This window comes from Mirounga angustirostris, unplaced genomic scaffold (genome assembly GCF_029215605.1).
Source record: "Mirounga angustirostris isolate CCGP_5_RB_7025 unplaced genomic scaffold, mMirAng1.0.hap1 SCAF_14, whole genome shotgun sequence".
Taxonomy (NCBI): domain Eukaryota; kingdom Metazoa; phylum Chordata; class Mammalia; order Carnivora; family Phocidae; genus Mirounga; species Mirounga angustirostris.
Window position 1 is genome coordinate 65,570,427 of NW_026991722.1, and position 24,895 is coordinate 65,595,321.

The following is a 24,895-nucleotide window of genomic DNA, read 5'->3' on the forward strand; positions in this document are numbered from 1 at the left end:
GATAAGGGTTGGAGGTTGGGGAGATGGCTGGAGCCTGGCCCCGGTGCTGCATGCCTACTTAGGGGTCCTGGCCCTGCCTCGTCTCTGAGCCCACTCAGAGTCCAGCCACTCCTCACCACCCCACCATCCCCACTGCTAGATGGCTCCCTCCAGCAGAGGTCTCAGTGGCAGCCAGTGTCTCTTCTCTGCTCAACACACTCCCCAGGCCTTCCAGATCCCTTTGTGGAGGCTGGAGCCCTTCCAACAGCCTCAGGCCCAGCTCTGCCCAGGACCCTTCTCTCCAAGGAGCCACAGGGCCTGCGCTCTTTGCCCATTCAGTTCTTCCTAAAATGCCACCTCCCCCAGGGAGGCCTTCTTGGGCCTCCTGGCTAACGTGGCCTCCTGTGCACTTTCTATCCTTCCCCTCATTTTCTCTTTAGGACTTGGCCACACATGACAGGTACCATACATTCACATAATTAACTTGCTTAGGTATCTCTCCCCCAACTGGAATGTCAACCCATGAAGACAGTGTTTTGTTGGTCGTACTCACCATTGCATTCCCTGTGCCTCTTCCTTGGTAGGCACACAATCTGTATTTTTGAATAGATGCGAGCATTAATGACCAGTTACTGGCGGGGCACAGGCACCCCAGTCCGCGCAGTGCCGCCTGGTGGCTAGGAGGACTCCTGCCGTTGCAACCGGGGCAGGGCTTGCTGGGGCTGCATGTGCACGGCTACACCCGTTGCTCCTATTTGGCCCTGTTTGATGTTTTTCTGTGGGCTGCCTGCTGCTTCCCATCTTTTTGGTTCCAGCGTGCCCTCGGGGCTCACTGGGCATTCGGTTCCTATTAGGCCAAGAGGCAGCTCTTCTGGTTCCATTCTGTTAACCATCATTGGTCGGTCGCCTAGCGTGAGCAGAACACGGAAATGGGAAAGGACAGGGGGCTTGTTTGCAGAGAGTGAAAAGTGGTGTGCGGGGTCCAGAGGTGCAGGGCTTTGTGAACGGGGACAAGGAGTGAGGTCCCACGCTTCTCTGAGGGCAGCAGGGTGGGCCCTGAGCAGTGGCCACCCTGATCTTTGTCTTAAAAAGCTGAGCACGGGGGGTGCCTGGGTGGCTCAGTTGGTTAAGCAACTGCCTTCGGCTCAGGTCATGATCCTGGAGTCCCAGGATCGAGTCCCGCATCGGGCTCCCTGCTCAGCAGGGAGTCTGCTTCTCCCTCTCCCGCTCCCCCCTCTTGTGCTCTGTCTCTAAAATAAATAAATAAAAATCTTAAAAAATAAATTAATTAATTAATTAACCAAAAAAAAACTGAGCACGGGGGCGCCTGGGTGGCTCAGTCGGTTAAGGGTCTGCCTTTGGCTCAGGTCATGATCACAGGGTTCTGGGATCAAGTCCCACATCGGACTCCCTGCTCAGCGGAGAGCCTGTTTCTCCCTCTCCCTCTGCTGCTCCCCCTGCTTGTCTGCTCTCTCTCTCTGTCAAATTAAAAAAAAAAAAAAAGCTGAGCACACAGGGATAGTAGGGTGAACGGGCAGGTGCATTGTGGCCTGCTTACCTGGAGAGCAGCAAGGGGTGCTCCCAGCCCCACAGAGCCATAGGAAGGAGACTCGTGGACACGGCGCCCAGTGAACACAGCCAGACCCTGATGAGTCCTTCCTGTTTCAGAGCAGGCCTGCTCATCTGTGGTGTGACGAGTAAAGATGGTGCTTCTGAGTGCAGCTGTCGGTGGGGAGCTCCTGGGGCTCCGGCTGTGTCCGTCTTGGTCTGGGTGCTGCACAGACAGGGCCCGGACTCTCCTCTCCTGGCGGCAGGTTGCATGTCAGCAGGATGTCTGCTGGGAGCGTGGTGGGCGGGGCTGGCCATGGGCCTCTGCTGCCCACCCAGGCTTTGCGGGTGCCTTGTGGGCTATTCAAGTGGGGTGTGCATCTGTGATCACACTTACTAAGTAAGATGGGTGACTGTGCCATGTCTTGAGCCAGAGCCCCTTGTGGCAGTCCCAGTAGGTATGCGGTGTCATCTCCCGTTTTCTGGATGGGGACCTGTGGCCAGAAGGACAAGGGCCAGCCCCAGTTCTTAGCTAGTAAGTTGTGGGCAGGGTCCAGCCTGGCCTGGTGGCTCCCTAGTGGGCTGTCCCACCTCCTTGAGGCCTCCCAAGGCTGGGCACCGTTCTGACTCCTCTCATTTGTGTTCTTTGGTTCTTGCCCCAGCTGAACATCCACGTGGGAAACATTTCGCTGGTGGACCAGTTTGAGTGGGACATGTCAGAGAAGGAGAACTCACCAGAGAAATTTGCCCTGAAGCTGTGCTCAGAGCTGGGGCTGGGCGGGGAGTTCGTCACCACCATTGCATACAGCATCCGGGGACAGCTGAGCTGGCATCAGAAGACCTATGCATTCAGGTAGGAGACCAGATGAGCCCCGCCCTCATTCCTCTGCAAACATGTTTTGGGGAAAAGACGGCTCCCTATGTGTGGTGACGCTTTCGGGTCTCTCTGGAGCCTTAGCTGATCAGCGGCCCTTTGTTGGCTCGCTCCTCCTGCCTCATGTGTCTCAGTAGCAGGGCTCCCCATCCTCATCACGGTGGGGGGGGTGTATCTGCCCCCTCTACCCAATAGTGTGTCCCCCGCCGCAGCTGCCCAGGGCCACGCTCGGCTACCAGCAGCTCCTCTGCACGCTCCCGCCCCGCTGCCTCTGTACTCTTGCCCACACTCTTCCCTCCGTCAGGTACTGATCGCCCACCCCAGGAGCTGTCATCTGATGGACTTGCTTTCTATCTCAAATAAGGGCTGTCCCAAACAGCCCTCCCCAGCTCGTGAGAGTCCGGGATCTCCAGCAGTTTCTTTCTTTTTTTTTTTTGAAGATTTTATTTATTTATTTGACAGAGAGAGACAGCGAGAGAGGGAACACAAGCAAGGGGAGAGGGAGAGGGAGAAGCAGGCTTCCCGCGGAGCAGGGAGCCCGATGCGGGGCTCGATCCCAGGACCCTGGGATCATGACCTGAGCCGAAGGCAGATGCTTAACGACTGAGCCACCCAGGCGTCCCCAGCAGTTTCTTTCTACTATTCTAGCTCTCCGTCATTAAGTCAGAGATTAGTTGAGCACCCATGTTGGCTGGACCCCGAACTGGGGGCCATGAAAGATAAAGAGCCACATCCTGTTCCCTGAGCTCCTTTTCAACCCTTGGGAAAGTGCAGTCTGGGGGTGGCGTGGAGTATCCCTGCATCAAAACAGGATGTTAGGATTTATTCTGCTCATCAAACTGTCATCGTCTACATTTGGCAAACATTACTCAGGGACGGGAGCCCAAAATGGCACATGAGGAGCCCGTACCAAGGTCTTTTTGCAAAGATAGGACAGTTAATGGAGCTCGTGAGTATGTTTGTGTCTCAGCTGATTTTCCCAGAAATCCCAGGAGGCTGCTTTCTGACTGCTTCCTGTAAATGTGAGCAAGAGAGAAGGAATGACTGTACACTTTCAGGCCTTGAGGTCCTGGCCCCGGGAAACCACTGAGCTCCGTGGGGGTCCAAGCACCGCCTGCACTCCCGGCATCTGGGCTGAGACAGCACATATGTTCCCTCCCGTAACCTCCCAGCAGCCCTGCCGACCAGGTGGTCTTGCTTCACAGACAGGGTCCAGGCCCTGCCTGGGCGGAGGCGTCTGTGAGCCACGATGTGGCGGCGTCTCGCTCTTGTGAAGAGTCTGGCTGGAGGTGCGGCCGTGCATGTCCGTTCATGCTGTGCTTGAGCCAGGCCGATGGGCCTGAAGGCCAGGCTGGGGTGGCCTCGCTCCCTGGAGTGCCCCCCGGGGTCCTGGGAGGTGGTGATGTGGCACAGGTCATGGGAGTGACATCGACCCCAGGTACCTTATCCCCGAGATGCTGATTGGGTCAGAATCCACATTCTGACTGGCAAATGCTGTGTGGGGTGCGGTTGTCATGCTGCTCAAAGCAGCAAGACCCGGAGGGTGGCGGGATATGTGGTGGTGTCCCTCCTGCTCTGATCCCGGGGTGATCAGACCAGATGAGCCCCGCCCTCATTCCTCTGCAAACATGTTTTGTCCTCCTAAGAGCCCCCGCCTCCTAAGAGCCCCCGCCAAGGCTTCAGGCCGTTGGCAGTGTGCCAGACAGTTCCAGAGCAGGCCCCCCTCGGGAGTCCCTGGTGGCGGCAGGTCAGGACTTACAGACGATCCCCCCCGCCCCTCCATCTCAGAAGCCACTTAATGAATTCCAGCTGGGTGGATGGGGGCATCGCAGAGCCCCGGGCCGCTGCACTCAGCGAGTGCTCAGTATGCAGGTTTCACGTCCTTGGAATGGAAGGCAGGGCCGCTTGCCGGAGACCGGGGTGAGCACACATCCCCCCGCCAGCAGCCCCGGCCCATGGGACACAGCCTGCCTGGGATCTGGGAGGCAGCCTCAGCGCCTCTCTGGCATCGGGACGGCTGCTTGTGTTTTCCCAGCTGACCAGGCCTCCTGAACTCCTCCTACTAGGCCCAGCCCGTCGTGTGTGCTGTGTGTGGCCTGGGCAGCTGGACGCCCTGGAGAGAGCTTGCAGGACAGAAAGGGGAGCTTAGGGTCAGAGGCTGGCTTCATCGTCCAGGGGACAGAACTGTGGCCTTGTAAGGCAAGCAAGGAAGGGGACTGCAACTTCTGTCTCTTGACCCTGACCCACATTATCACCACTGCACCACGCCATCCTTTGGGAGCTCCAGCCGCTCTTTTTTTTAAAGATTTTATTTATTTGACAGAGACACAGTGAGAGAGGGAACACAAGCAGGGGGAGTGGGAGAGGGAGAAGCAGGCTTCCCGCGGAGCAGGGAGCCCGATGCGGGGCTCGATCCCAGGACCCTGGGACCATGACCTGAGCCAAAGGCAGATGCTTAACGACTGAGCCACCCAAGCGCCCCTCCAATTGCTCTTGACTCTCCCCAGGGAGACCAGTGTCAGTCCTTCTCTCTGGGCCACTGCCTGGGGAGAGTAGAGTGGGCTACCACGTCTCCAGGGCCAGGGACCACTTGGTCTATGGAGGGTGGGACCAGGAGCCCCGGCCTGGTCTCTGCTACACCCAAAGCTTGGCAACTGCTGAGTCACATGACTCCTTAAAAGGGGCTTTAAGTCCTGGGCCTCCGTCATCCTGTGTTGTAAATGCTCTGACTTTCCGCAAGCCAGTGCCGTCTGTCTGCCCCCAGACCGAGCCCACTGTTGGGCTCCAGTGCCTTCCTCAGCGATGGTGGCACTGAGTTGTGTCCGCGGTGGAGCAAGGCGAGCTGCTGGTCACAGGGCACATGTGAGCGGAGGCAGAATGCCCACAGATAAGTCAAGGGAGCCAGGGCAGAGAACAGGCTTCCCTTCAGCCGTGGGGGGAGCAGGCCTGATGTGGGCAGGCATGAGGAGGGGCACGGCATGTGGCAAGTAGATTGGGGGCCCCAAGCTCCTAGAGGAGAGCTGAACTGGAACAACACACATGTCCAGGGGCCCGCGGAATGGAACAAAGATGGTAAGTGGGAGGAGGGAGACAGGGCTCCACTACGGGAAGGGCCTGGGCTGAGCAGTCCATGCGAGGCTGTCAGACATTCACCCAAACCCGCGAGCTGCTACCTATGAGAAAAATTGCATCAGCAGAGTTCCTGCCCCCTCCTGTACCTGCGGCTGGGGGCAGAGAAGAAACAGTACGCTGTCTAGTAGAGGAGACTTGGGTGTGGCCACCGAAGGTAATCGGCAGGGAGCATGAAACCCCGGAGGGAGGTGGCCGGGCAGAGTGCTGGCCGGGAGGAAGCTGGGGACAGGCAAGGGAACCTGCCAGAGAACCTGGCAGCTGGGCCTGATGGGGGACAGAGAGGCAGTGTCACTGGTGCGTCTCAGGGCTGAGAGACACCAGGGTCACTTTGGACTTGTTGACCAGGAGCCACAGAGGTTACTGCTGGAACTCTGCCCACCTGACGGCTGCAGCGCTTGCTTGCCTGCTTGTCCGTTGTTAGAACCACTTCCTTGAGGTATAGTGTGCGTACGGGACAGTCCAGCCAGCTAGCATGAGCTTTGTAGGATCCGCAGTGGTGCAGCCATCACAGTTCGAGAGCGTTTCCATCACCCCAAAGGAAGCCTCGCCCCCTTTCCCGGCCATCGCCCTGCCCCCACGGCTCTCAGCCCTGGACACCTACTGATCTGCTTTCCATCGCCTTGCCTGTTCTGGGTACTCAATATAAATAGAATCCTAGAACACGTGATCTTTTGTGGCTGGCTTCTTAGTATCACGGCTCCCTGTGGTAGCCTGTATCGGAGCCTCATTCCTTTTTGGGGCTAAGATCTTGTCATACAGATGGACCCTATTTTATTTACCCAGTCAGCAGTTGATGGACAGTTGGGTTGTCACTTTTTGGCTGTTAAAGAGTAGTGCTGCAAGCATTCGTGTACAAGTTCTTGTTTCAACACCTCTTTTCAGTGCTCTTGGGTAGATGCTAGGAGTGGAATTGCTGGGTCACGTGATAGCTTGTTTAACGTTTGGAGGGACTGCCCAACCCCTTTCCAGAGGAGCCACCCCATTTTACTTTCCTACCAGCAGAGCCAGGCTTCTGGTCTCTCCACGTCCTCGAGCAACATCTGTTATCTGACTTGTTGATTCTAGCCATCCTAGGGGAAGGGGGTGGGAGATCTCATGGTTTTGATTGGCATTTCCCTGGCCACTAATGACCTTGAGCATCTTCTCAGGTGCCATTGGGCATTTGTATATCACCTTTGGAAAAATGGCTGCTCAAGTCCCCTGTTTTTTAATTGGGTCATTTGTATTTTTATTATTGAGTTGTAAGTGTTCTTTATATAGTCTAGATATGAGTTCCTTATCAGAGATATGATTTGCAAATATTTTCTCCCACTTTGCGGTTTGTCTTTCCACTTTCATGACAGTGTCCTTTGAAGCACAAAAGTTTTATTTTTTTTTTTGTTTTGTTTTACATTTTATTTATTTATTTTTTAAGTAATCTCCACACCCAGCGTGGTGGGGCTTGAACCTACAACTGCGAGATCGAGAGTCGAATGCTCCACTGACTGAGCCAGCCAGGTGCCCCTGAAGCACAAAAGTTTTAAATTTTAATGTAGTCCTTTATTTTTTCTTTTGTTGCCTGTGCTTTTTTTTGTAAGATTTTATTTTTAAGTAATCTCTACATCCAGCGTGGAGTTCGAACTCACAACCCGGAGATCAAGAGTTGCACGCTCCACCAACTGAGTCAGCCAGGAGCCCCCACCTGTGCTCTTTTTAATGCGATGCCTACGAAACTGCTGCCTAACCCAGCAGGTCATCTTGTCCCGGCGCCATTTGTTGGAAAGACTGCTCTTTCCCCATTTTGTGGACTTTGACACCATGTAAAAATCAGTTGACCATGAAGAGGAGGGTGATGTCAAGTTTTGTCCCCCCTGCTCCCAGTTGAGTGGCCGTAGACAGGTCATTTCCCTCCAAGATTCTGTCCTTCTCCTTTGTGAAGTGGGTATAGTAGTGCTTCTTGGCTGGCATTTTGTATCACGTGAGGGCGTAACAGTAAGATCACCCAAAGATAACCCTACAAGCTATGGCCCCGGGCCGTCTGTCACCTCAGCCACAGCCCTCTCCTGCCTAGGCTCTGTGTCGCCACCTGGACTCTGCAGGGTGGTAGGAGCATCTGGGATCCCAGGTAACCTTGAAGCCATGATGCAGAATCCGCTCAGAGGAGTGGGAGGCAAGGTGACTCCCCCGCCTGTGTATTTGTCCCAAACCCGAGGCAGGCCTGCTGGCTCTAGGCCCATTCTTACAGGGTTGGATCGAGCTAGTTCTTATTTTAGAACAAACCCACTGGAGTGGAATCTTCCCAGAGCCAAGGGGAGGTAAACAAAGGGGCCTCCAGGACCTACTCACAGCTCTTGTTTAAATTAAGAGAAAAACATGTTTTGCTCCCCTCAGCGTGGGCTTGGCGCCTTTCATGTCTGTCCTCCCGAGGAAGGCGGCCGGGAGCCCTTGAGGTGAGGAATGATGTTTGGGTCTGTGGCTGGGGGGCTCAGGATTGCCAAACCACTGCACTGGCTGCAGAAGAGCTGTAAGGAGCTCCTGAGGAGGGCTGGCCTCGGGGAAGCACGGGTGGGGGCTTGGCACTGCCCCTGTCACTGGCCTCTGAGTCACCAGCACAAGCTGGGGCTTTGGGGCCTAGCTTCGGCAGCAAGAGCTGAGCCCCACTTCTGCAGAGGAGCCAGGGGTAGCCCTGGGTTGTGGTGACAGCCTCAGCCCACACGCTGGGACTCCCGGCTGAGGAGAGTAGCCCAGGGGAGGCTGGAGCAGGCCCTCGGCCGCTGTGGGTCAGCTGGCAGCGTGAGGAGCAGAGCCTCTAGTCAGGCCTGCGTGGATGCCCCTTTCCAGTGGGCCACTCACAACCTTGGGTACACGTTACAGGGAGACTCCATGACAAGGCGCCTGGCCCATAGGGAGTTCCTTCGGTGGACGTACATTGGCTGCTTTAACTAATAGTAATCCTCCGAAAAGCTGTCACAGCCATGATACTTTTCCTGTTTCCCAGATGAAGTATCAAAACCAAGGCCGCCAGATCAGGGGCCCATCCCCTTTTATTCTTTCCATGTCCTCCAGGTGCCTCCCCTGGGCCCTGCCCGCCTTTAGTCTTCCCAGAGTGAGCCGTGTCCTGCAGGTGGGCAGACACCTGATAGGGCTGCAGTGGAGCAGGGCTGGCCTGGGGGTGCTGAGCCTTGGGACACAGGTGCAGGACGCCCAGCTGGAGGACAGAGAAAAGGGCCTGGTGAGGCCGGGGTGGTGACGGTGGGAAGGGGCTGGGAGAGGTCAGTGTTAGGGCCATGCTCTGAGGCTTGCCTGCCAGGCCAGGAGTTTGAGCTGTCAGCTCTGAAGCATCCTTGCCTCTTCAGCCTCCTGTCACATAGGCTTGGAAACCAAGGCCCAGAGAGGCGGCAGCTCAGCTGTGTCCTCCCTCCCATGGTGCTCCTGTGTGTGTCTGCCCCCCCACACACACACCCACGCTGTGTCTCCTTGGCAAGAGGGTGCACAGGTGGCCATCGGGGTGGTCACTGAGGGGCTGTGGAGTGTAGTGATCAGGGGACCAGGGGACCAGGGTCCCAGGCCCAGCTGTCTGCCCTAAGCAAATAGCCCAGCTCTCTGGGATTTAGTTGGACCAGTGAAGTGGGCTGAGGGGCAAGTGTGCAGAATATTCAGGAGCAGGCCGGCCCAGCGGCCTTCAGTGATGAGGTGTCGAGGCTGGTGGGTCCAGGTCCTGGGCACTGAGTGGGGTAGACCGCCCTCCCCTGCCTCCCCAGCAACACTGGTCATGGGGAATGCCCTCCCCAGGCTTATAGACCAGAGACACCTAGGCAGCAACAAAGGGCCTGTTTGAGAGTGCTTTGAAGAGAAGCTGTTGTTGTGGGGGGACCTGGCATCTCCAGTGACTCTGCCTTGACGTTTGCGTGACCGGTGATGACCAGGCCACTCCTCTCAGGAGTGCTGTTCTGAGGAGCCAGGCACGGAAACGGCCCAGTAGGGAGGAGGCAGAGGAGGTGGCAGGAAAGGCCTGGGCCTTCCTGCCGTGCCCTGGCTTCAGTGTTCTGGCAGGGGGTGGACGCTGGTTTCTGGTGGCCTTTCTAGCTGCTGCTCTGTGCACTAGCAGTTACTACCCCCCCACCCCACCCCGGCCCACAGTGAGAACCCCCTACCCACGGTGGAGATTGCCATCCGGAACACAGGTGATGCTGACCAGTGGTGCCCGCTGCTGGAGACTCTGACGGACGCCGAGATGGAAAAGAAGATCCGCGACCAGGACAGGAACACAAGGTACCCCTGACCCCCCCCAGGCTCCCTACAGCTGGCTCTGCCCAAAGGTGACCTGGTTTCTGGGAGGGTACCGAGTTGCCAGAGGCAGGCCCCTGAGTGGTAAGTCCCAGTCTAGCCCCTGGGTGGGTTTCCCTGCCGGGAACAGAACTAAGCCCTCAGGTTGGGTCTGACCACAGCCCAGACCTGCGTGTCTGGAGCCCTGGAGAGGTAGACAGGACCTGAGCAAGCTGGAGAGAGGGCAGCCTCAGGGCCTTAAGCAGCAGACAGGCTCAGAGCAAGCAAGGGGCTGGGGACCCCGCCCCTTTCCATGTCCTGTCTCTGTCCCCACTCCCCTGGCTGCACTAGAGATCCCCGGGGGATCTGGGTCACCGCCTGCTCTCCTCCTGCAGGCGTATGAGGCGTCTTGCCAACACTGCCCCAGCCTGGTAACCAGCCCATCGGTGCATGGCTCCCACGGAGCGTTCAGAAGATCGGACCACCTCTCCTTCATCTTCTGGAAAGGAGGGCGGCCAAGGGGGCAGGCCGGGGCCATCCTGAGAAGCATGGGGTGTGGGGAGGGCTTCCACTCACCCTTCCCTGGGCACACATTCCATTTGTTGAGCCCCAGTCCCCACCCAAGTCTCTGGTCAGAAAGAGGCCTCGTTTTTGGGTTGTGTTTTGTTTTTGTATAGGAGCCCCAGGTAGGGCTAGCAACACTTTTTAAATAAAGACAACAGGTCATGTTCCATTTTTTCAAAGTGGTAGCATAAAAATAGAGGGGACGAGGAGCAGGGTCTGGCTTGGGTGGTGTGTGGCCAAGGTTGGCATGCCAGGCCTCTCGCCCTCCTGGGCCTCGGAACCCCAGCTGGGCAGGTTGGGGCTGATACGGCTGCAGCCAAGGCCAACGGCAGCACAGTCGTGCATTCCTCAGGCCCGCCGCCCGCCACCTGTGCCGTCCTCGTACCGACGGACAGAATTGAGGTCACGAGGCTCAGAGGGCAGGAGGCCCGCTTACCTTGCAGTGACAGCCCCGCCCCGCCCCCTTAGCTTGGCCTCGCGAAGCCGCTTAGGCTTTCCTGCTGTCTTTGGGCTCTGCTGTGTCCAGACTGTTGTCGCGCCCCCCCCCCCCCCCCGGAGCATTGCTTCTCTGGAGTCCCTTGCAGCAGCCATGTCCTTCGTGGGTGCTCCGGGGGTGTCAGCAGCCTGGGTGCCCGAGGGCCCACGCCTGGCTGTTCCAGCTGCACCCCGGCTGGTGCCATGGGCCAGGCCAGCCCTTCTCTCAGGCCGGGTGAGCAGTGAGGCGCGCGGAGCAGCACACCTGCCTAGGGCCGGCCGTGGGGGGGATGTGGTGTGTCGAGGAGGAGGCATCGCCCTGGGCCTCTCCTCAGCTCTGCCTCCAGTGAGCTGCTTGCCCCGTCTGCATCCTTGTCTCATGTGGAAGTGTCCCCACTCTACAGAAGGGATGTGGGCTGCGTGAGGGTGGCATGTGTGGGTCTCCTCGCGGAGCCGAGCAGCGCTTGGTGAGTTGGGCACACAGCTGCAGTCTTACCGAAGAGAACAGACCCCCAGCTCTGGGCTGGTGCCTTCAGGTGCTGCTAGGTCTTCGCTGTCAGGTTAGGGCTGCTCTGCTCCCCAGGAGCATGGCAGGAGCATGATGCCACCTGGCTTCCAACCTGAGCCCCACACTGGCCAAGGGCAGAGCTCTTGAGTAGGAATTGGGGTCTTGATTACCAGGATAATAGGGGTAGATGGGCCGGGCCCTCTGGGCTGGGGGTCCTATGATCATGTCCTGGGACATGACGGCTCCTACCTCCCAGGGAGTTTGTACTCAAGCCCCTTGCCCTTCATCCAGGAGTGCAGCTTGCTGGAGCTCCACAGCAAGGAGATGGTTGGGCTTCACTGGAAGGCCCTGAACAAAGAGGAAGACTCCAGGCCCAGGCTCCGCTGGCCTTGGAGACAAGTGGGCTCCATTGCTGAACGGTTTGCTTGGTCCATGTGCCCCTACAACTGGTGGGATGGAATGAAACTGCCCACCTCAGCCCCTCTGGGCAGGCCAGCCCACCAGGCCCGCCCAGAGGCTGAGCCCTCACTTGGCGCACTGCTGCAGAGCCAGCTGCGACTCCACGCGGTTTCCCTTCAAAATTAAGGTCAGACTCCATGGTGAATATTTAGGCCATCCGTGAATGTGACAGCCTGCAGCTGGAGGAGCCCCTATGCTGCTTATCATCCAGGAATAAAACAGAGTTCCGACTGGTCTAGGGCAATGAGGAAAGTTGGTCAGGGTGTCTAGTGCCCGCTTTACCAAAGAAAAAAGTGAGCTGTGGGATCAGATCAGGCTCCCATGGTTCTCAGCTAAAAACATAAGGGAGAGAGCTTTGTAGAACTCTGCCAAGATGAAAACTTCTCAAAGCTTTGGGATTGCAGAAAGGGCAGAGGACCTGGTCCTGGCCCTCTGCCGCACCTGACCCCATGGAGCCTTGGCCAAGTCCATTGACTGCTCAGCTGGAAAGTGGGGCAAAGGTCCACTTGTTGCCACTAAGGGACAGGAGGAGCCAAGTGAGGCATCAGCCTGAGGGTACCACGGGCAGGAGCCCCTGCAAACTGGGCTTGGCATGACAGGGACATCCCAGTCCTGGCCCCAGCCAATGAGACCTGGCCAGCCCCCTGCTGCCTGGCCCGGAGCAGAGATCAGTGCAGGTAGGATTTGCCCAAGGCTCCATTAAGGCATTGGCAAAGCTGGAGTGAGAACCCCGAGTATGCCATCTGTGAGCTCAAAGCTGCTGGGCAACTGTGGGCAGGTTCTTGACCCCCTCTGGGCTTCCCATCCTACCACCTACAATTGGTCTGAGAGGGCAGACCAGGCTTGGTGGCCCTAGATCAAGGCCAGTAACACCTGCCCAGCGTGGAAGGATGTGGCCAGCCAAGGCAGGGAGCCAGTGCTGTGGGCAAAGAGACGCAGGTCATTCTGTTTATTTGGGTGGGCCCTGGGCACCAGCCCAGTCTCCAGGACAGGTTGCTCTCCTGTAAGCGGGAGTTAGGGGTGGAATGGAGGCCTACCAGAGGCCAGGAAAACAGGCCGCTGGGGTTGGGGCTGGCCTTGGCCCTGGGTAGGGTCATTGCTGCAGGGGTCCTGGCTGCTCCTCTGGGAGGGGCAGGTAATCGGGGTCCTCCTGTGGGGCATCCAGTAGCAGCTTCCTGTAGGGAGGGGCCCATGCTGAGCTGAGGCCAGCAGGCATCCCCACTGGTATAGGAAGCCATCTGAGGGAGGGCAGCGGGAGAATTGTCATCTCTAGCACTCACAGGAAGCTGGGGGTCAGCAGCAGCCTCTTGCCTCCAGGTTGGTTGGGGAAGACATCCTCTAGGAAGTAGTAAATGTGGCCCACAGCAATCCCTGTAGGAGAGCCATGAATGGCTGAGGCCACTCTCCACAGTCCAGAGCCTGAGGCCAGCATAGCCTGCTCCCTGCCTCCAGTCACAGTTCCGGAGGCACAGTCAGGCCAGGCAACCTCAGGCCCCAGAGTATGAGCCCAGTGTTCTGCACAGACTGCCAGCCCCCACCCCAGGGTGGGAGAGCAGGGTTGACCCTGAAGGACAGGCTTACCTGGCCCAGAAGTGGGCAGGACCTGGGGAGGGGAGGGCCTGAGAACAGGGGAGGAATAGAGCCAAGGCTGCGAACTTGACACACCTATCCCCACCCTGGTCAGGACCCACATGGGCATCAGTACACCGAAGATGGGGAGCCTGTAGCTGGCTGGCTTGTTCAGGGGCCAGAACAGAGGAGCTAGCAGGGCAGGAAGGGGGGGGTGGGAGGACAGGTGAGAGGTCCAGTGCGGGTGGGAGGGAGGGCTCTGGCACAGCACACAGGCCTGTCTGGGGAGGGCAAGTGCACAGGCAGGCTCACCCAGCAGGTCCACGAGAATCGAGTTGCCCAGCAGCAGAGAGAATCCCATGAGTGCCCAGGGCAGGAATGGTGCCTGGAAGGTGAGGAGGCCGAAGAAGTTGACCCTCACTCGGGGGTTTCGGCGGCTCCATACATACACCAGCATGACTGTGAGGGCCTGGCCCAAGAAGAACAGGCTGCCCAGGAGCCCTAGCAGCTTGAGCCAGAGTCAAGGTGCTGGAGGCCTTCTGGTGCAGGCCTCAGAGCCCCTGCCCAGGACACCTCTGACTTGCGAGCCCCCTGGAATCCTCCCTAGTTTCCCTTCCCTCATCACCCCTATGTGCCATTCCAATCAAAGGCCACACTTCAGGCCCCCCGTGATCTGCCCTGCTTGTCCACCGCGCCCCAGCCTCCAAACACTGCCGTCATTGCCCCAGTTTCTCCTGGCTACTGGCATGCAGGGTACGCAGCCAGTACCCCACCTGGCTCTCCTGCACATCACCCTGTGGTATTTTGTGTACAGCACTGAAAAGCTGGCGCTGACCTCCGGAGCTGAGCACACGATGTACGCTAAATACATCCTAAGCTGGAGTGAACTACTCTGTCCCTCCCCGGCCCGGGCGCTCATGTCAGGCCCCAGGGCCAGCACAGGCTGGCCCCAGAGGCGCTGCGGCCTGAAGTTTCAGAGCCCGGGAAGGATACGGTCATGAGGACGCCCCCGAAGAGAAACATGAAGACGAAGTCGGCTGTGCGGCCGCGGAAGGAGCCCTCCTCCAGCATGCGGCAGTAGCGGAACCTGCGGCCTCCGTAAAGGAAGTGTCACAGGGCGGAGCCTCAGTTTCCCCACTCCGGGCCGCCCTCCAGCCCCGCGAGCCGCCCACCGCCCTACGCCTGGGTCCGCGCGGGGCAGGATACACGAAGAGCATGTTGAAGAAGAAGCTGAATCCCAGGGGCCCGAAGAAGAGGAAGTTGGTGACGAGCCTCCAGACCTACGGAGATGGAGGGAAGGCAGGAGGTCAGGCGCAGGGCAGGCAGGGCCTGTCAGGTGCAATGGGTGGGGCCGCCTCACCTGGAACTTCCGGAACACGAGGTGCGGGTTGAAATAGAGCTGGAAGGGGCTGAGGAGCTCCAGTTGCTGCGGAACCAGGGGCGCGTCAGGTGCTTCCCCCGGGAATCCAGCGGTAACCATGACGACACCCCTCCCGGGCTGCAGCCATGGAGACACCCCCGCCCGCCCGGCCAGCTTACCACAGCAGCGGTGGTAAGGACGCAGGCCGCGGTATAGGCCCGCGTCACCGCGGGCACCTGCAGGAACTCGGCCGTCAGCCCCTGCCACGCCATTGAAACTTCTCTGACACGCGTGGCGCAACCTGCTGCACGCTCTTTAACCCGCCTCCAAACCCCGCCTCACTCCCGAATTCGGCCAATCCGCGTCGGAGGCGCAGCGCGCTCAGGGCCGAGGGAGGGGCCCTGGGCCCGGTAACCAATAGGAGGAGGAAGCGGGAAGCCGAGGGCGGGACAGGGGAGTGGGCGGCTCGGGACTCGGGACCAAAGAGCAGGCCCCACAGGTGAGCACGTGGCGGTTGTTGTGATGGCTGTCGTGGTGGCGCGGGAGAACGTGTGGCCAATGAGGAACGGGTCGCTTCGCGGCAAGCTAGAGAGAACCAACAGCAAGGACCCACAAGACTTTGGGGGCGGGGCTAAGATTACTCCGAGAGTGAAGATGAGACGGGACCGAGTAACTGAGACCGGAAGGGGCGGGGTCACCCTGGGGCGTGGGCAAGGCGGGACCAATGCGAGTCTGGTCTGGAGGCTCTGTGAGGCCCCCTGGGGCGGCAGCGACTCGGTCCGGTCTTTCTCCCCTACTGAGAGCCAATCAGTGCCACCTGGCCCACAACAGAGGAGGCGCTCAGCACTGTGTCCAGCCACCCCCCACCCCCGCCGCGGTCCACTTCACCGCGCGCGGACTCCTGCGGGGAGTCTTCCCAAGGACCCCAGAGTGCCGACACTGGCCAGAGCAAGTGGGCGGCCTGGAGAGGGCCTCATCGTTTCTTTTTTTTGAAAGATTTTATTTATTTATTTGACAGAGACACAGAGCAGGAACACAAGCAGGGGGAGTGGGAGAGGGAGAAGCAGGCTTCCCCTCGAGGAGGGAGCCCGATGTGGGGCTCGATCCCAGGACCCTGGAACCATGACCTGAGCCGAAGGCAGACGCTTAACCGACTGAGCCACTCAGGCGCCCCAGGGCCTCATCATTTTGATGGAAAAGAGAAACTCCGTTTATTCATTCATTAAGTCAACCTTCAACACAGACTGTGCTTTTCTGGATGTGGGAGATACAGCAGCCAAGAAAAGATGAGAAGACAGGCAGTCATAGGCCTGTACTAATATGAGAGCTGGTGTTCACAGGACAGTGAACTGATGCAAATAATGCCAAGAGTGGAGGGTTGGGTAGTGAGCCATCACTGTAGATGGGGTGATCTGGGAAGCCTCTGTGAGCAAGTGACACTTGACTGTCACTTTAAAGATGTCCCTGTGGCTGCTGCAAGGACAGTAGACTGTCAGAAGAATCCGGGAGCAGGGGGAGGCGGCAAGGCACGTGGTGGCTTGGGCAGGGTGGAGCCTGGAGAGTGGGGGAGGGGTGGGAGGTGGGTTTGCCCATGGATGGGACAGAGCTGTGAGAGAGGAACCAAGGGTGACTTGACTGTCTGAGCCACAGGGCGGATGGAGGGTGGTGGCCTTTACTGAGATGAAAAACGCTTCGGGAAAAGGCAGGCAGATGGAATCCCATTCTGGCCTTGTTGAGTTTGGGGCATCTGTGTGACATCCACCTGGAGAAATCCAAGGGTGGTGTTGGGGGAGAGATTGGCCAGGCAGTCCAGTTGTGGATGTCAGTCCTCAGTAGGCCAATGGAATTTGTAGTCTTGGGCCTGCATGAGGGGTCCAAGGAGCAAGGCTAAACGGAGAAGAGAAGAGGCCCCGCCTGGGCAGCTTACCCTTCCACAGTCAGAGAAGGCAGACCTGGCCAGGGAGGCCAGGGGAGGCTGGAGAGGGCTTCCAAGAGCTGAGCCAAGAAAGAGCTTCAGGAGCAAGGCAGTGAGAAGCTCACAGAGATGAGGCCTGGGAACAGACAGTGGGATGCAGCCATGCCAAGGCCCCTGTAACCAGGATTATGGAGGATAGGAGGGAGAGGAAGGTGTCCACAACAGATGTGCCTTTACCAACATGGGGAGCTCAGGTGTGGACGTAAGTGTAGGAGATGCAGCATGCCCTGGACAGGGCCCTGAAGTCCCCCGAGGAGATTGGAAAGGCCGAGAACCAGCTGACAAAGTTATCTCAGGTGGATCCTAAGAAAACAAGGGTGCTAAAAGGGGTTCCCTAGGGAGTGGCTCAAGGAGTCCCCAGGGGAGGGGAGGGAGAGGCTGGAAGCATTGAAGGGGGATGTGCATTTGGCTCTGGAGTGAGAACAGGTCTGGCCTGATACAGGGGGAATTGGACCAATGTGCTGAGAGTTCGGGTGGTGGGAGCCCCCCCCAGCCCCCCCCTCCCCCCCGCTGGCCTCCATTTTCCAGCGAATCAGGCCAAGGTCATGTTTGAGGTGGGCCCCGCAGAGTAGATCCCATCAGGTGGAGGCAGGGCAGCAGGGTGGGGATGCAGAGCCTCAGACGCCAGAGCTGGCGCCTGCCATTCATGAAAGCCATCCAGGGAGGTCAGGTTTCATGTCAGCATGGGTAAGTGGAGGTTATTCCTGCCTCCAGGCACCCAGCAAGCTCTGGGCCCTCCACTCAGGGTCAGGCCGGGGCTAATAGGAGGGGCTGTCATTGCAGACAGGGGCATCTGTCTCCCCTTTGATTGGGGCCGATAAGGCAGGCGCCTGGCTTGGGGACGGAGAAGCACATTCCCCGGGAGGCCGGGATAGGTGGGGACTGCCAGCTGAATGGGACATCCAGGGGAACAGTGGCTGGATTCCACTGCAGATGCTCCCTCCTCAGAAGCCTGGGTATTCTCAGATGGGGAAACTGAGGCCCGGCAGGAGGCCCAGCAGAGCCTGAGGCAGATCTCCGTCACCAGTCCAGGCTTTTCCTGTCCGGTGTCAGGCCCAGGGCAGGTCCACTTCTCTGACTCAGGCACCTGCAGACAGTTATTTATGGAGAGAAGCCCTGGACACCCCACGGTCCCAGGGGCCTAGAGATGTAGGTAGGCAGTGTGCCGGATGCTAATGTCTATTTGCCTGCCCGTCCTAAGCAGGCAGACCTGCCAGCTGGGCCCACCCTCCCTCCTGGGCTGAGGATGTGGCTGAAGGAGGGCCTGTGGTCCCTGGGCAAGGTGACAATGAGCCCTGCTCCTCAAGCTGCCTCTCGGGCCTTGCGGTGTTTTCCTTTTGACATAAACATGCCCCTTTCTGACCCTGGGCCTCCTCCGTCGGGGGCTTTTCCTCAGGGGCTGTGAGCTCAGTGCCCACCCACTTCCAGCACATGGACCCCAAACTGCAGTGGAAAGGCCTCCCCCGCCACCGCAGCAGCTCCAGCCAGCCCCTCCCAGGAGCAGCTGTGTCCCTGTTGGCCCTTCCTGTCTGGGTCATGGGGTATTTTTAGCACCGAATCCGGAACCTACGAGGCTGCAGCTGCTCATGGCCAGAGTGCAAGAACAACAAACTGTCCAGGTGGGCTGTGTCAGGCCTGGGCCTGGCCCTCTGAGCTTGATAGCAGATTCCAGACTTTCCAGGAATCAGCAGGTCTCTGGGGTGGATGGGAAGGGAGGAAGCAGTTTGGGGCAGAGGATGAGTAACATGAGCCAGGCCCATCAGGGGATCAGCCTGTGCAAAGGTCCTGAGGTGCCATGGTGAGGGTGCAGAGAGAAGAAGGCATCGCAAGGAGGGGCTGTGTGCAACATGAGGCTGAGCAGGGCTGTGTAGGCTGCGGTCTCCGTCCCAAGGGCAATGAGGAGCCCTCAGAGTGTTCAGCATGGTGGTGGGTGACGATCAGATGGCAGCTCTCGGGAGGAAGGAGACAAGAATAGAAGCGCTCATCTGAGTGGAGGAAGATGGCAGCGGCCTGCAGTAGGGGTGAGTGACAGAGGGAGTGAAAGGGTCAAGGAGGTGGAAGCCACAAACCTTAGTGAGTGATTGGCAGACAGGTGAGCGTGGGTTTCTGAGGGAGACCTCCCACTGGCTTGGGACAGGTCAAGTCTGGGGTGCTGTGGGACATGACCACCTTAGGGAAGCCCTCCCTGGCCACCCCAGCTTGGTCCTCCCAGCACCTTGTCACTTAGAATGCGCCTCACACCCACAGACGTGCTGCACCATGCTCTCTATCCCCGGAAGTCCCCAGTGACCTTTGAGCCTCGAGAAGGCTGAGACCTGTGCTAGAGGGCTGGCACTGAGACCTGACTCCGCCAGGTCCCCACCCTGGGCCTCTGTGTCCCGGTCTGTGAAATGGGCTGGTGGGAAGAGCCCATCTGTACAGCCTCCTTCAGCTGTAGTCTGTCCTACTGTGGCAGGGGGGGCGGTAATCAGATTTCTGGGCAGGGGCCCCTTCCTGTGACCCAGTCATGGCTGCCCCTCCTCCAAGGCTGGTCTCTGCCGTGAAAGAGCGAGAATGCACCAAGGCAGGACTCTGTCCCCGACGCTGGTTTTCTCGCCTGCCTCCTCCTGGCCCAGAGCTCTCACAGAGCTGCAGTGGAGAACATTCCTGGAGGCCTCAAGGGCCTGGGAGGGAGGCAGCAGGGTCTGGCTCCGGTGGGGTTGTGGAAGAAAACCCAGACATCATGCAGGGAGAGGACAAGAGTTGTGGTGGGGAGAATAGCTTGAGCAAAGGTGTGGAGGCATGAAAGAATCCATGTCTCGGGGCTCCTGGGTGGCTCAGTTGTTAAGCGTCTGCCTTCGGCTCAGGTCATGATCCCAGGGTCCTGGAATCGAGCCCTGCGTCGGGCTCCCTGTTCAGCAGGGAGCCTACTTCTCCCTCTCCCACTCCCCCTGCCTGTGCTCTCTCTCTCTCTCATTCTGTCAAATAAATGAATAAAATCTTTAAGTTAAAAAAAAAGAATCCATGTCTCATGGGGAAGGCAAGGACAAGTGGGGGCCTGAGAGCCAAGGTTGATGCCAGTCACCATAGTCAGAACAGCTGTTCGGTGACCCCTCACCAGATTCTGCACCCCTCACTTAAGCCCGGGTTCCTGGACCCAGTTCTGATGCGTGTGTGGGGGGGGATGTGTATGTGTGTGTTCAGGCTTCCCCACACCAACAAGCAACTCAGACACCAACAGGGTGTCCAAGAATTCAGCTCAATTCTGACACTCTACCCTGAGATAGCATCAGATTCCACAGGTTAAGGGCTCAGTCCCCCCAAGACCGCCCCCCACTTCAGGGGAGAGTCAAAAGGTTATTACCTGTACTTCTTGGCTATAAACCAGAGGTTCCCACGACCCCTCTTTGGGCTCCATTAATTTGCTAGAGTGACTCACAGAACTCAGGAAACCTGTTTCCTCACTAGATTACTGGTTTAATTCAAAAGATATTAAAGGGTACCAATTGGGGCGCCTGGCTGGCTCAGTCAGTACAGCCTGCCACTCTTGATCTTGGGTTTGTAAGTTTGAGCCCCACATTGGGTGTAGAGATCACTTCAAAAAAAAAAAGGATATCAATCAGCAGCCACAGGAAGAGATACCTGGTGTGAGGTCCCAAACAAAGGCACTTCTGCCCTCGTGGAGTTTGGAGTTCTGCACAGTGGTACAGGGAAGCATTCTGGTTTCCCAACCTGGACGTTCTCGGAACCCCATCATTTGGAGGCTTCATTACCTAGGCACGATTGATTAAATCACGGGCCACGGGTGATTGAACCCACCTCCAGCTCTTCTCCTCCCCCCATCCCCATGTCACGGGGTGGGACTGAAAGTTCCCCTGGCAACCAGCCCCCATCCTTAAGTGCTTTCTGAAAGTCACCTCCATAACATAAACCCAGTTGTGATGGAAAGAACCTTGTTATGAGTAATAAGACACCCATTTCACCTTTATGGCTCTGAAGAGTCTTCAGGAATTGAGGATGAGAGAACAAATCAAAAGATGCTCCCCTTGCTCTTATCCCTCCAGGAATTTCAAGGGTTTGGGGAGCTGTGAGCAAGGAACTGTGGGTGAAGACCTAATATATACGAGAAATATATTTTGGTCATCTGAATGACCAAATATATCTATTTCTTATGAATCACACTATCACACGGCCACCTTACCAAGGAGGTTACTATTACAGATGAGGAAACAGGCTCAGAGAGATTAAGTCACCTACTTGAGGACACTCAGCTAGAGAGAGGGAGGTACCGAGACACCAGGGGCCAGCGCCGGCTTGGCCACCATGAGGCGTGATGGAAGGGGCTGGTGGCCAGGCGGTGAGCTGCTCCTATCCTATTGTGGGGCACGGGGGGGTTCAGCGCGGGGGGCCGAGGGCCATCACCTGCAGGCACCTGTGAATGGTACCACCAACCAACCAGCATCGTGCAGCCTCAGACTCTTCTCCAGCCAGAGTTTGGAGGCAAAACCTCTTAGCCACCTCTGGGCTTCTGGAGTGTCTCCATCATGAGCCTCAGCTCCCTCAGTGATACCCCCCTGCTGAGCAGTGTGGGTGCCTGGCTCTCTGCCTGGGCCTCAGTTTCACTGTCTCTGACCCTAGATAGCTGGATGAGCTGGTCCCTCCCCAACTTCAGCTCCCAGGCCAGCCCGACCTGGGGCCCAGCCGTCTCGATCCTCAGCAACTGCCCTTAATTCCCACTTCCTTCTGTGGCCACTGCCGGAATGTCAAAGCCACCTCCGGCCTGCCCCTCGGAGCCCCCAGCGCGTGTGGCAGAGCCTCGTTCTCCCCGGCCTCAGCTGTTTTGGGGCTCAGCGCTGTGGGTGGTGTTTCGGGAGAAGCGGTCAGTCAGCCACCTGGCAGGGCCAGGATGCCAGTTCACTGAGACAGGAGAAGCGCGAGGCGTGGTAAAAAGACCGGACAGCCCCGTGAGTGTGTGCTGCTTTTCTGCACACCCAGGGGGCCACAAATGTGGGTGTGGTTCGTGTGGCCCTGAGGCGAGTGTGTGGAACCCGGAGCCACACTGTCTTCCTGCTCGTTAGCAGATCATCAGGCAGTGCCGGCCTGTCCGCCTGTGGCCGTGGCCTGTCCACCTGTGGCCTGTCCGCCTGTGGCCGTGCCACCAGAATTCTGCCTCCATGCCCTTGGCTTACCCCAGCGACTGGGGCCTCTTTAACAAAACAAACGCAAAATGAAAATGGCAAGATTCGGTGCAAAAGGAAGCATTGCCTTAGAAAGAGAACTCAAACAAAACAAACACTAAATTCATAAAGGCTGGCAAATACCACCCAACATCATAAAATCCAGAAAAATAATCCCTCCAAGGGGTGCCTGGGTGGCTCAGTTGGTTGAGCGACTGCCTTCGGCTCGGGTCATGATCCTGGAGTCCCGGGATCGAGTCCCACATCGGGCTCCCTGCTCAGCAGGGGGTCTGCTTCTCTCTCTGACCCTCCTCTCTCTCATGCTCTCTCTCTCTGTCTCTCTCAATAAAATAAAATAAAATAAAAAATCTTTAAAAAAAATAAATAAATAAAATAATCCCTCCATCTTGAGAAGCCTGTGGCCAGACGGCCTGCTGTGGCAGATCAGGCAGGGACTGCACGCGTCCCCTTGTCCCCTCCGGGCCGCGGAGGGGTGGGGAGGGCTCCATGAAGGGGTGAGGGGGGACCCAGGAAGGGCTGGGAGGCCTGTCCAGCTCCCACATCCCCACACTGTGGCAGGTGGCCCGGCCACAGGAGAATGGCCGCTTTGGTGCCCTCCCCTCTCCTTCTTCGCTGGGCCCTGCTGGGAGGGGGTCCTCTCCTCCCCGAGGAAGGCATCCGTGCTTCAGACTCTGGCCTGGCCACCCCCCAACCCCCCCCATCCACCCTTCCCCTCCAGATGTGGGCACAGCTGTATTTTTAGAGCAGCCAACCACAAGGACATTCTTTCCTCTAATTACGAAGGCTTCAAATTTCCCAGCCGCAGCCAGTCTCATTGTCCAGTCCTCAAATATCAAAGGGTGGCCAGCAGCGGCTGCTTCGGCTGCTTGTAGCCTGCCCTCCCTCCCTCCCTTCCTCTCTTCCTTCCTCTCTTCCTTCCTTCCTTTTCTTCTTCTTTTTTTTTTTGACCCATTAAGTTGGAAATGAGACCCAGAGCTGGAATGAGTGCCCGCCAGCTCTGAGGAGGAGGGTGAAGCAGGATTTGGGGTAGGGCCTGCACCCCGCCCCCACTGGGGATGGCCAACTAGGCTGCAGCCCCCTCTGTGTTCACATACCCGAGGGTAGGACCTGTTTGGGACAAGTGTGGGGATCGAGAGAGGGACCGGTGCCTGTCCTCAGGATGCTCAGTGCAGGGAAGGTCATCAGACACACACAGGGGCTTGGAGACACAATGCCTGTGCAGTGGGCAGGCCAGTTGTTACGATGTCCCCATTTTACAGTAAGCAAACAGAGGCTCAGAGAGAGGAGGTACCTGTTAGAAGTGCAGGTAGCGGGCACCTGGGTGGCTCAGTTGGTTAAGCGACTGCCTTCGGCTCAGGTCATGATCCTGGAGTCCCGGGATCGAGTCCCGCATCGGGCTCCCTGCTCGGCAGGGAGTCTGCTTCTCCCTCTGACCCTCCCCCCTCTCCTGCTCTCTCTCTCTCATTCTCTCTCTCAAATAAATAAATAAAATCTTAAAAAAAAAAAAAAAGAAAAGAAATGCAGGTAGCTGGCATGCTGTGCTTGGTGGCCGCTCGCTGCCACCCTCTCAGTCTGGTGTCCAAGGTCAGCAGACCTCCTGACCTCTGCCCCCCCACCCCCTACCTCCTTGGGAGGCTTCTGGGGGTGGGGCAGAGGTGTCAGTCCACGTAGGAGGAACAGGAAAGCCTGCAAGGAGGAGGGGCCTTTGAGTGGCCTTGAACCAGAGGGATAACAGGCTGCTCCCACTGTGCGGCACTTTCGGGAAATAGAGGCCCAGAGAGGCTAAGAGGCAGGCCCAGAACGGGGCCGCCCTAAGTCAGGTGCTCGGTACCTCGACCTGGAGTAGTGGTCCGGTCCGCCCACCGCTCAGCCCCAGCGATGGCCTGGCCTTGTCCTGGCCTGAGCCTCTGGGTCCAGAGTGAGCCCCGGTGCCAGGGGCGGAGGCACTAGCCCAGACCACTGGCCCGCGCTCAGAGACGAGGGGGTGGGGTGGGGGTGCGGAGGGCCAGGCCCCGGCCCACGGGGTGTGACACAGGCTGGGTGCGCGGGACAGAGCAGGGGAATCACCCAGGGGAGGAGGGGGCGCCTGGGCCCGGGCGCACAGGCCGGGGTTCAGACGCCCAGGGTTTATGGGGGCAGCCCCCTCCCCTGAAGTGCCACCGCACCGCGGGGAGCACTGACGGAGGCCTTTTGGTTTCCCGGCCAGATCAGACCCCTCCGGAGGCGGCGGAGCGCGGTGGAGCCCGCTCCGGCACAGCCTGGGCTTTGTCGCCCCCTCGTGGCCAGAGCGGGTGGCGGCGGTGGCGGGGAAATCTCGGGAACCCAGCAGGGAGGGTGCAGGCTGAACGGGTCCCTGGAGGGTCTGGAGGCCGGATCTCTGGGACGCCACCCACCCACCCACTCCCCCCGAACGCGCCAGCGCTGGGACCCAGGCCCGGGAAAGAGGCAGAAGCATTTTCTGGGACAGGCCGGGGGGGAGAGGGGGCCCTGCCGCTTCTGTAGGGTAAAGAGCAGCAGAGCCGGCTGGTTAGGGGTGGGGCGCGGACCCCCATGGAAGTCTTACTGGCTTTACTGTATTGATTATTATTTTTTTATTTTAATTTCAATTAATTAACATATAATGTATTACTGGTTTCAGGGGTACAGGTCTGTGATTCATCAGTCTTATATAACACCCAGTGCTCATTACAACACATACCCTCCCCTATGTCCATCACCCAGTTGCCCCATCCCTCCATGCCCTCCCCTCCAGCAACTCTCAGTTTGTTTCCTATGATTAAGAGTCTCTTGGGGCACCTGAGTGGCTCAGGCGGTTAAGCGTCTGTCTTCTGCTCAGGCTCTGGGAGCGAACCCCACATCATGCTCCCTGCTTGTCACTCTCCCTCTGCCTGCCTCTCTCTCTCTCTATCAAATAAATAAATAAAATCTTAAAAAAAAAAAAAAAAAAGAGTCTCTTACGGTTTGTCTCCCTCTCTGGTTTGGTCTTGTTTCATTTTTTTCCTCTCTTCCCCTATGATCCTCTGCCTTGTTT

At 58.1% G+C, this 24,895-nt stretch overlaps 2 protein-coding genes across 4 annotated transcripts in view; one reads left to right on the top strand and one right to left on the bottom strand.

Moving 5' to 3' along the window:
- Positions 1 to 10,509, top strand: part of SMARCB1 (SWI/SNF related, matrix associated, actin dependent regulator of chromatin, subfamily b, member 1) — a 36,505-nt gene extending 25,996 nt beyond the window's left edge. For both annotated transcript variants that reach the window (XM_045887204.3, XM_045887205.3), the window contains exons 7-9: positions 2,190 to 2,380; positions 9,653 to 9,784; positions 10,174 to 10,509. In XM_045887204.3, coding sequence (XP_045743160.1) covers positions 2,190 to 2,380; positions 9,653 to 9,784; positions 10,174 to 10,213 — 363 coding nt within the window. In that variant the 3' untranslated portion in view covers positions 10,214 to 10,509. The remainder of the gene's footprint in view (positions 1 to 2,189; positions 2,381 to 9,652; positions 9,785 to 10,173) is intronic.
- Positions 10,510 to 12,703: 2,194 nt separating this feature from the next.
- On the bottom strand, positions 12,704 to 15,002 carry DERL3 (derlin 3). 2 transcript variants are annotated; one of them, XM_045887206.3, is made up of 7 exons: positions 14,892 to 15,002; positions 14,713 to 14,778; positions 14,559 to 14,632; positions 14,346 to 14,439; positions 13,665 to 13,860; positions 13,064 to 13,154; positions 12,704 to 12,958 (listed from the first exon to the last, which is right to left on the bottom strand). In XM_045887206.3, the coding sequence occupies exons 1-7, from the start codon at positions 14,982 to 14,984 to the stop codon at positions 12,877 to 12,879; spliced, it is 696 nt and encodes a 231-aa protein (XP_045743162.1). In that variant the 5' UTR covers positions 14,985 to 15,002; the 3' UTR covers positions 12,704 to 12,876. The 2 variants fall into 2 exon arrangements, with proteins under 2 accessions (XP_045743162.1, XP_064434143.1); XM_064578073.1 differs by having other exon boundaries at positions 12,737 to 12,958; positions 13,064 to 13,860.
- Between the last annotated feature and the right edge of the window lie 9,893 nt (positions 15,003 to 24,895).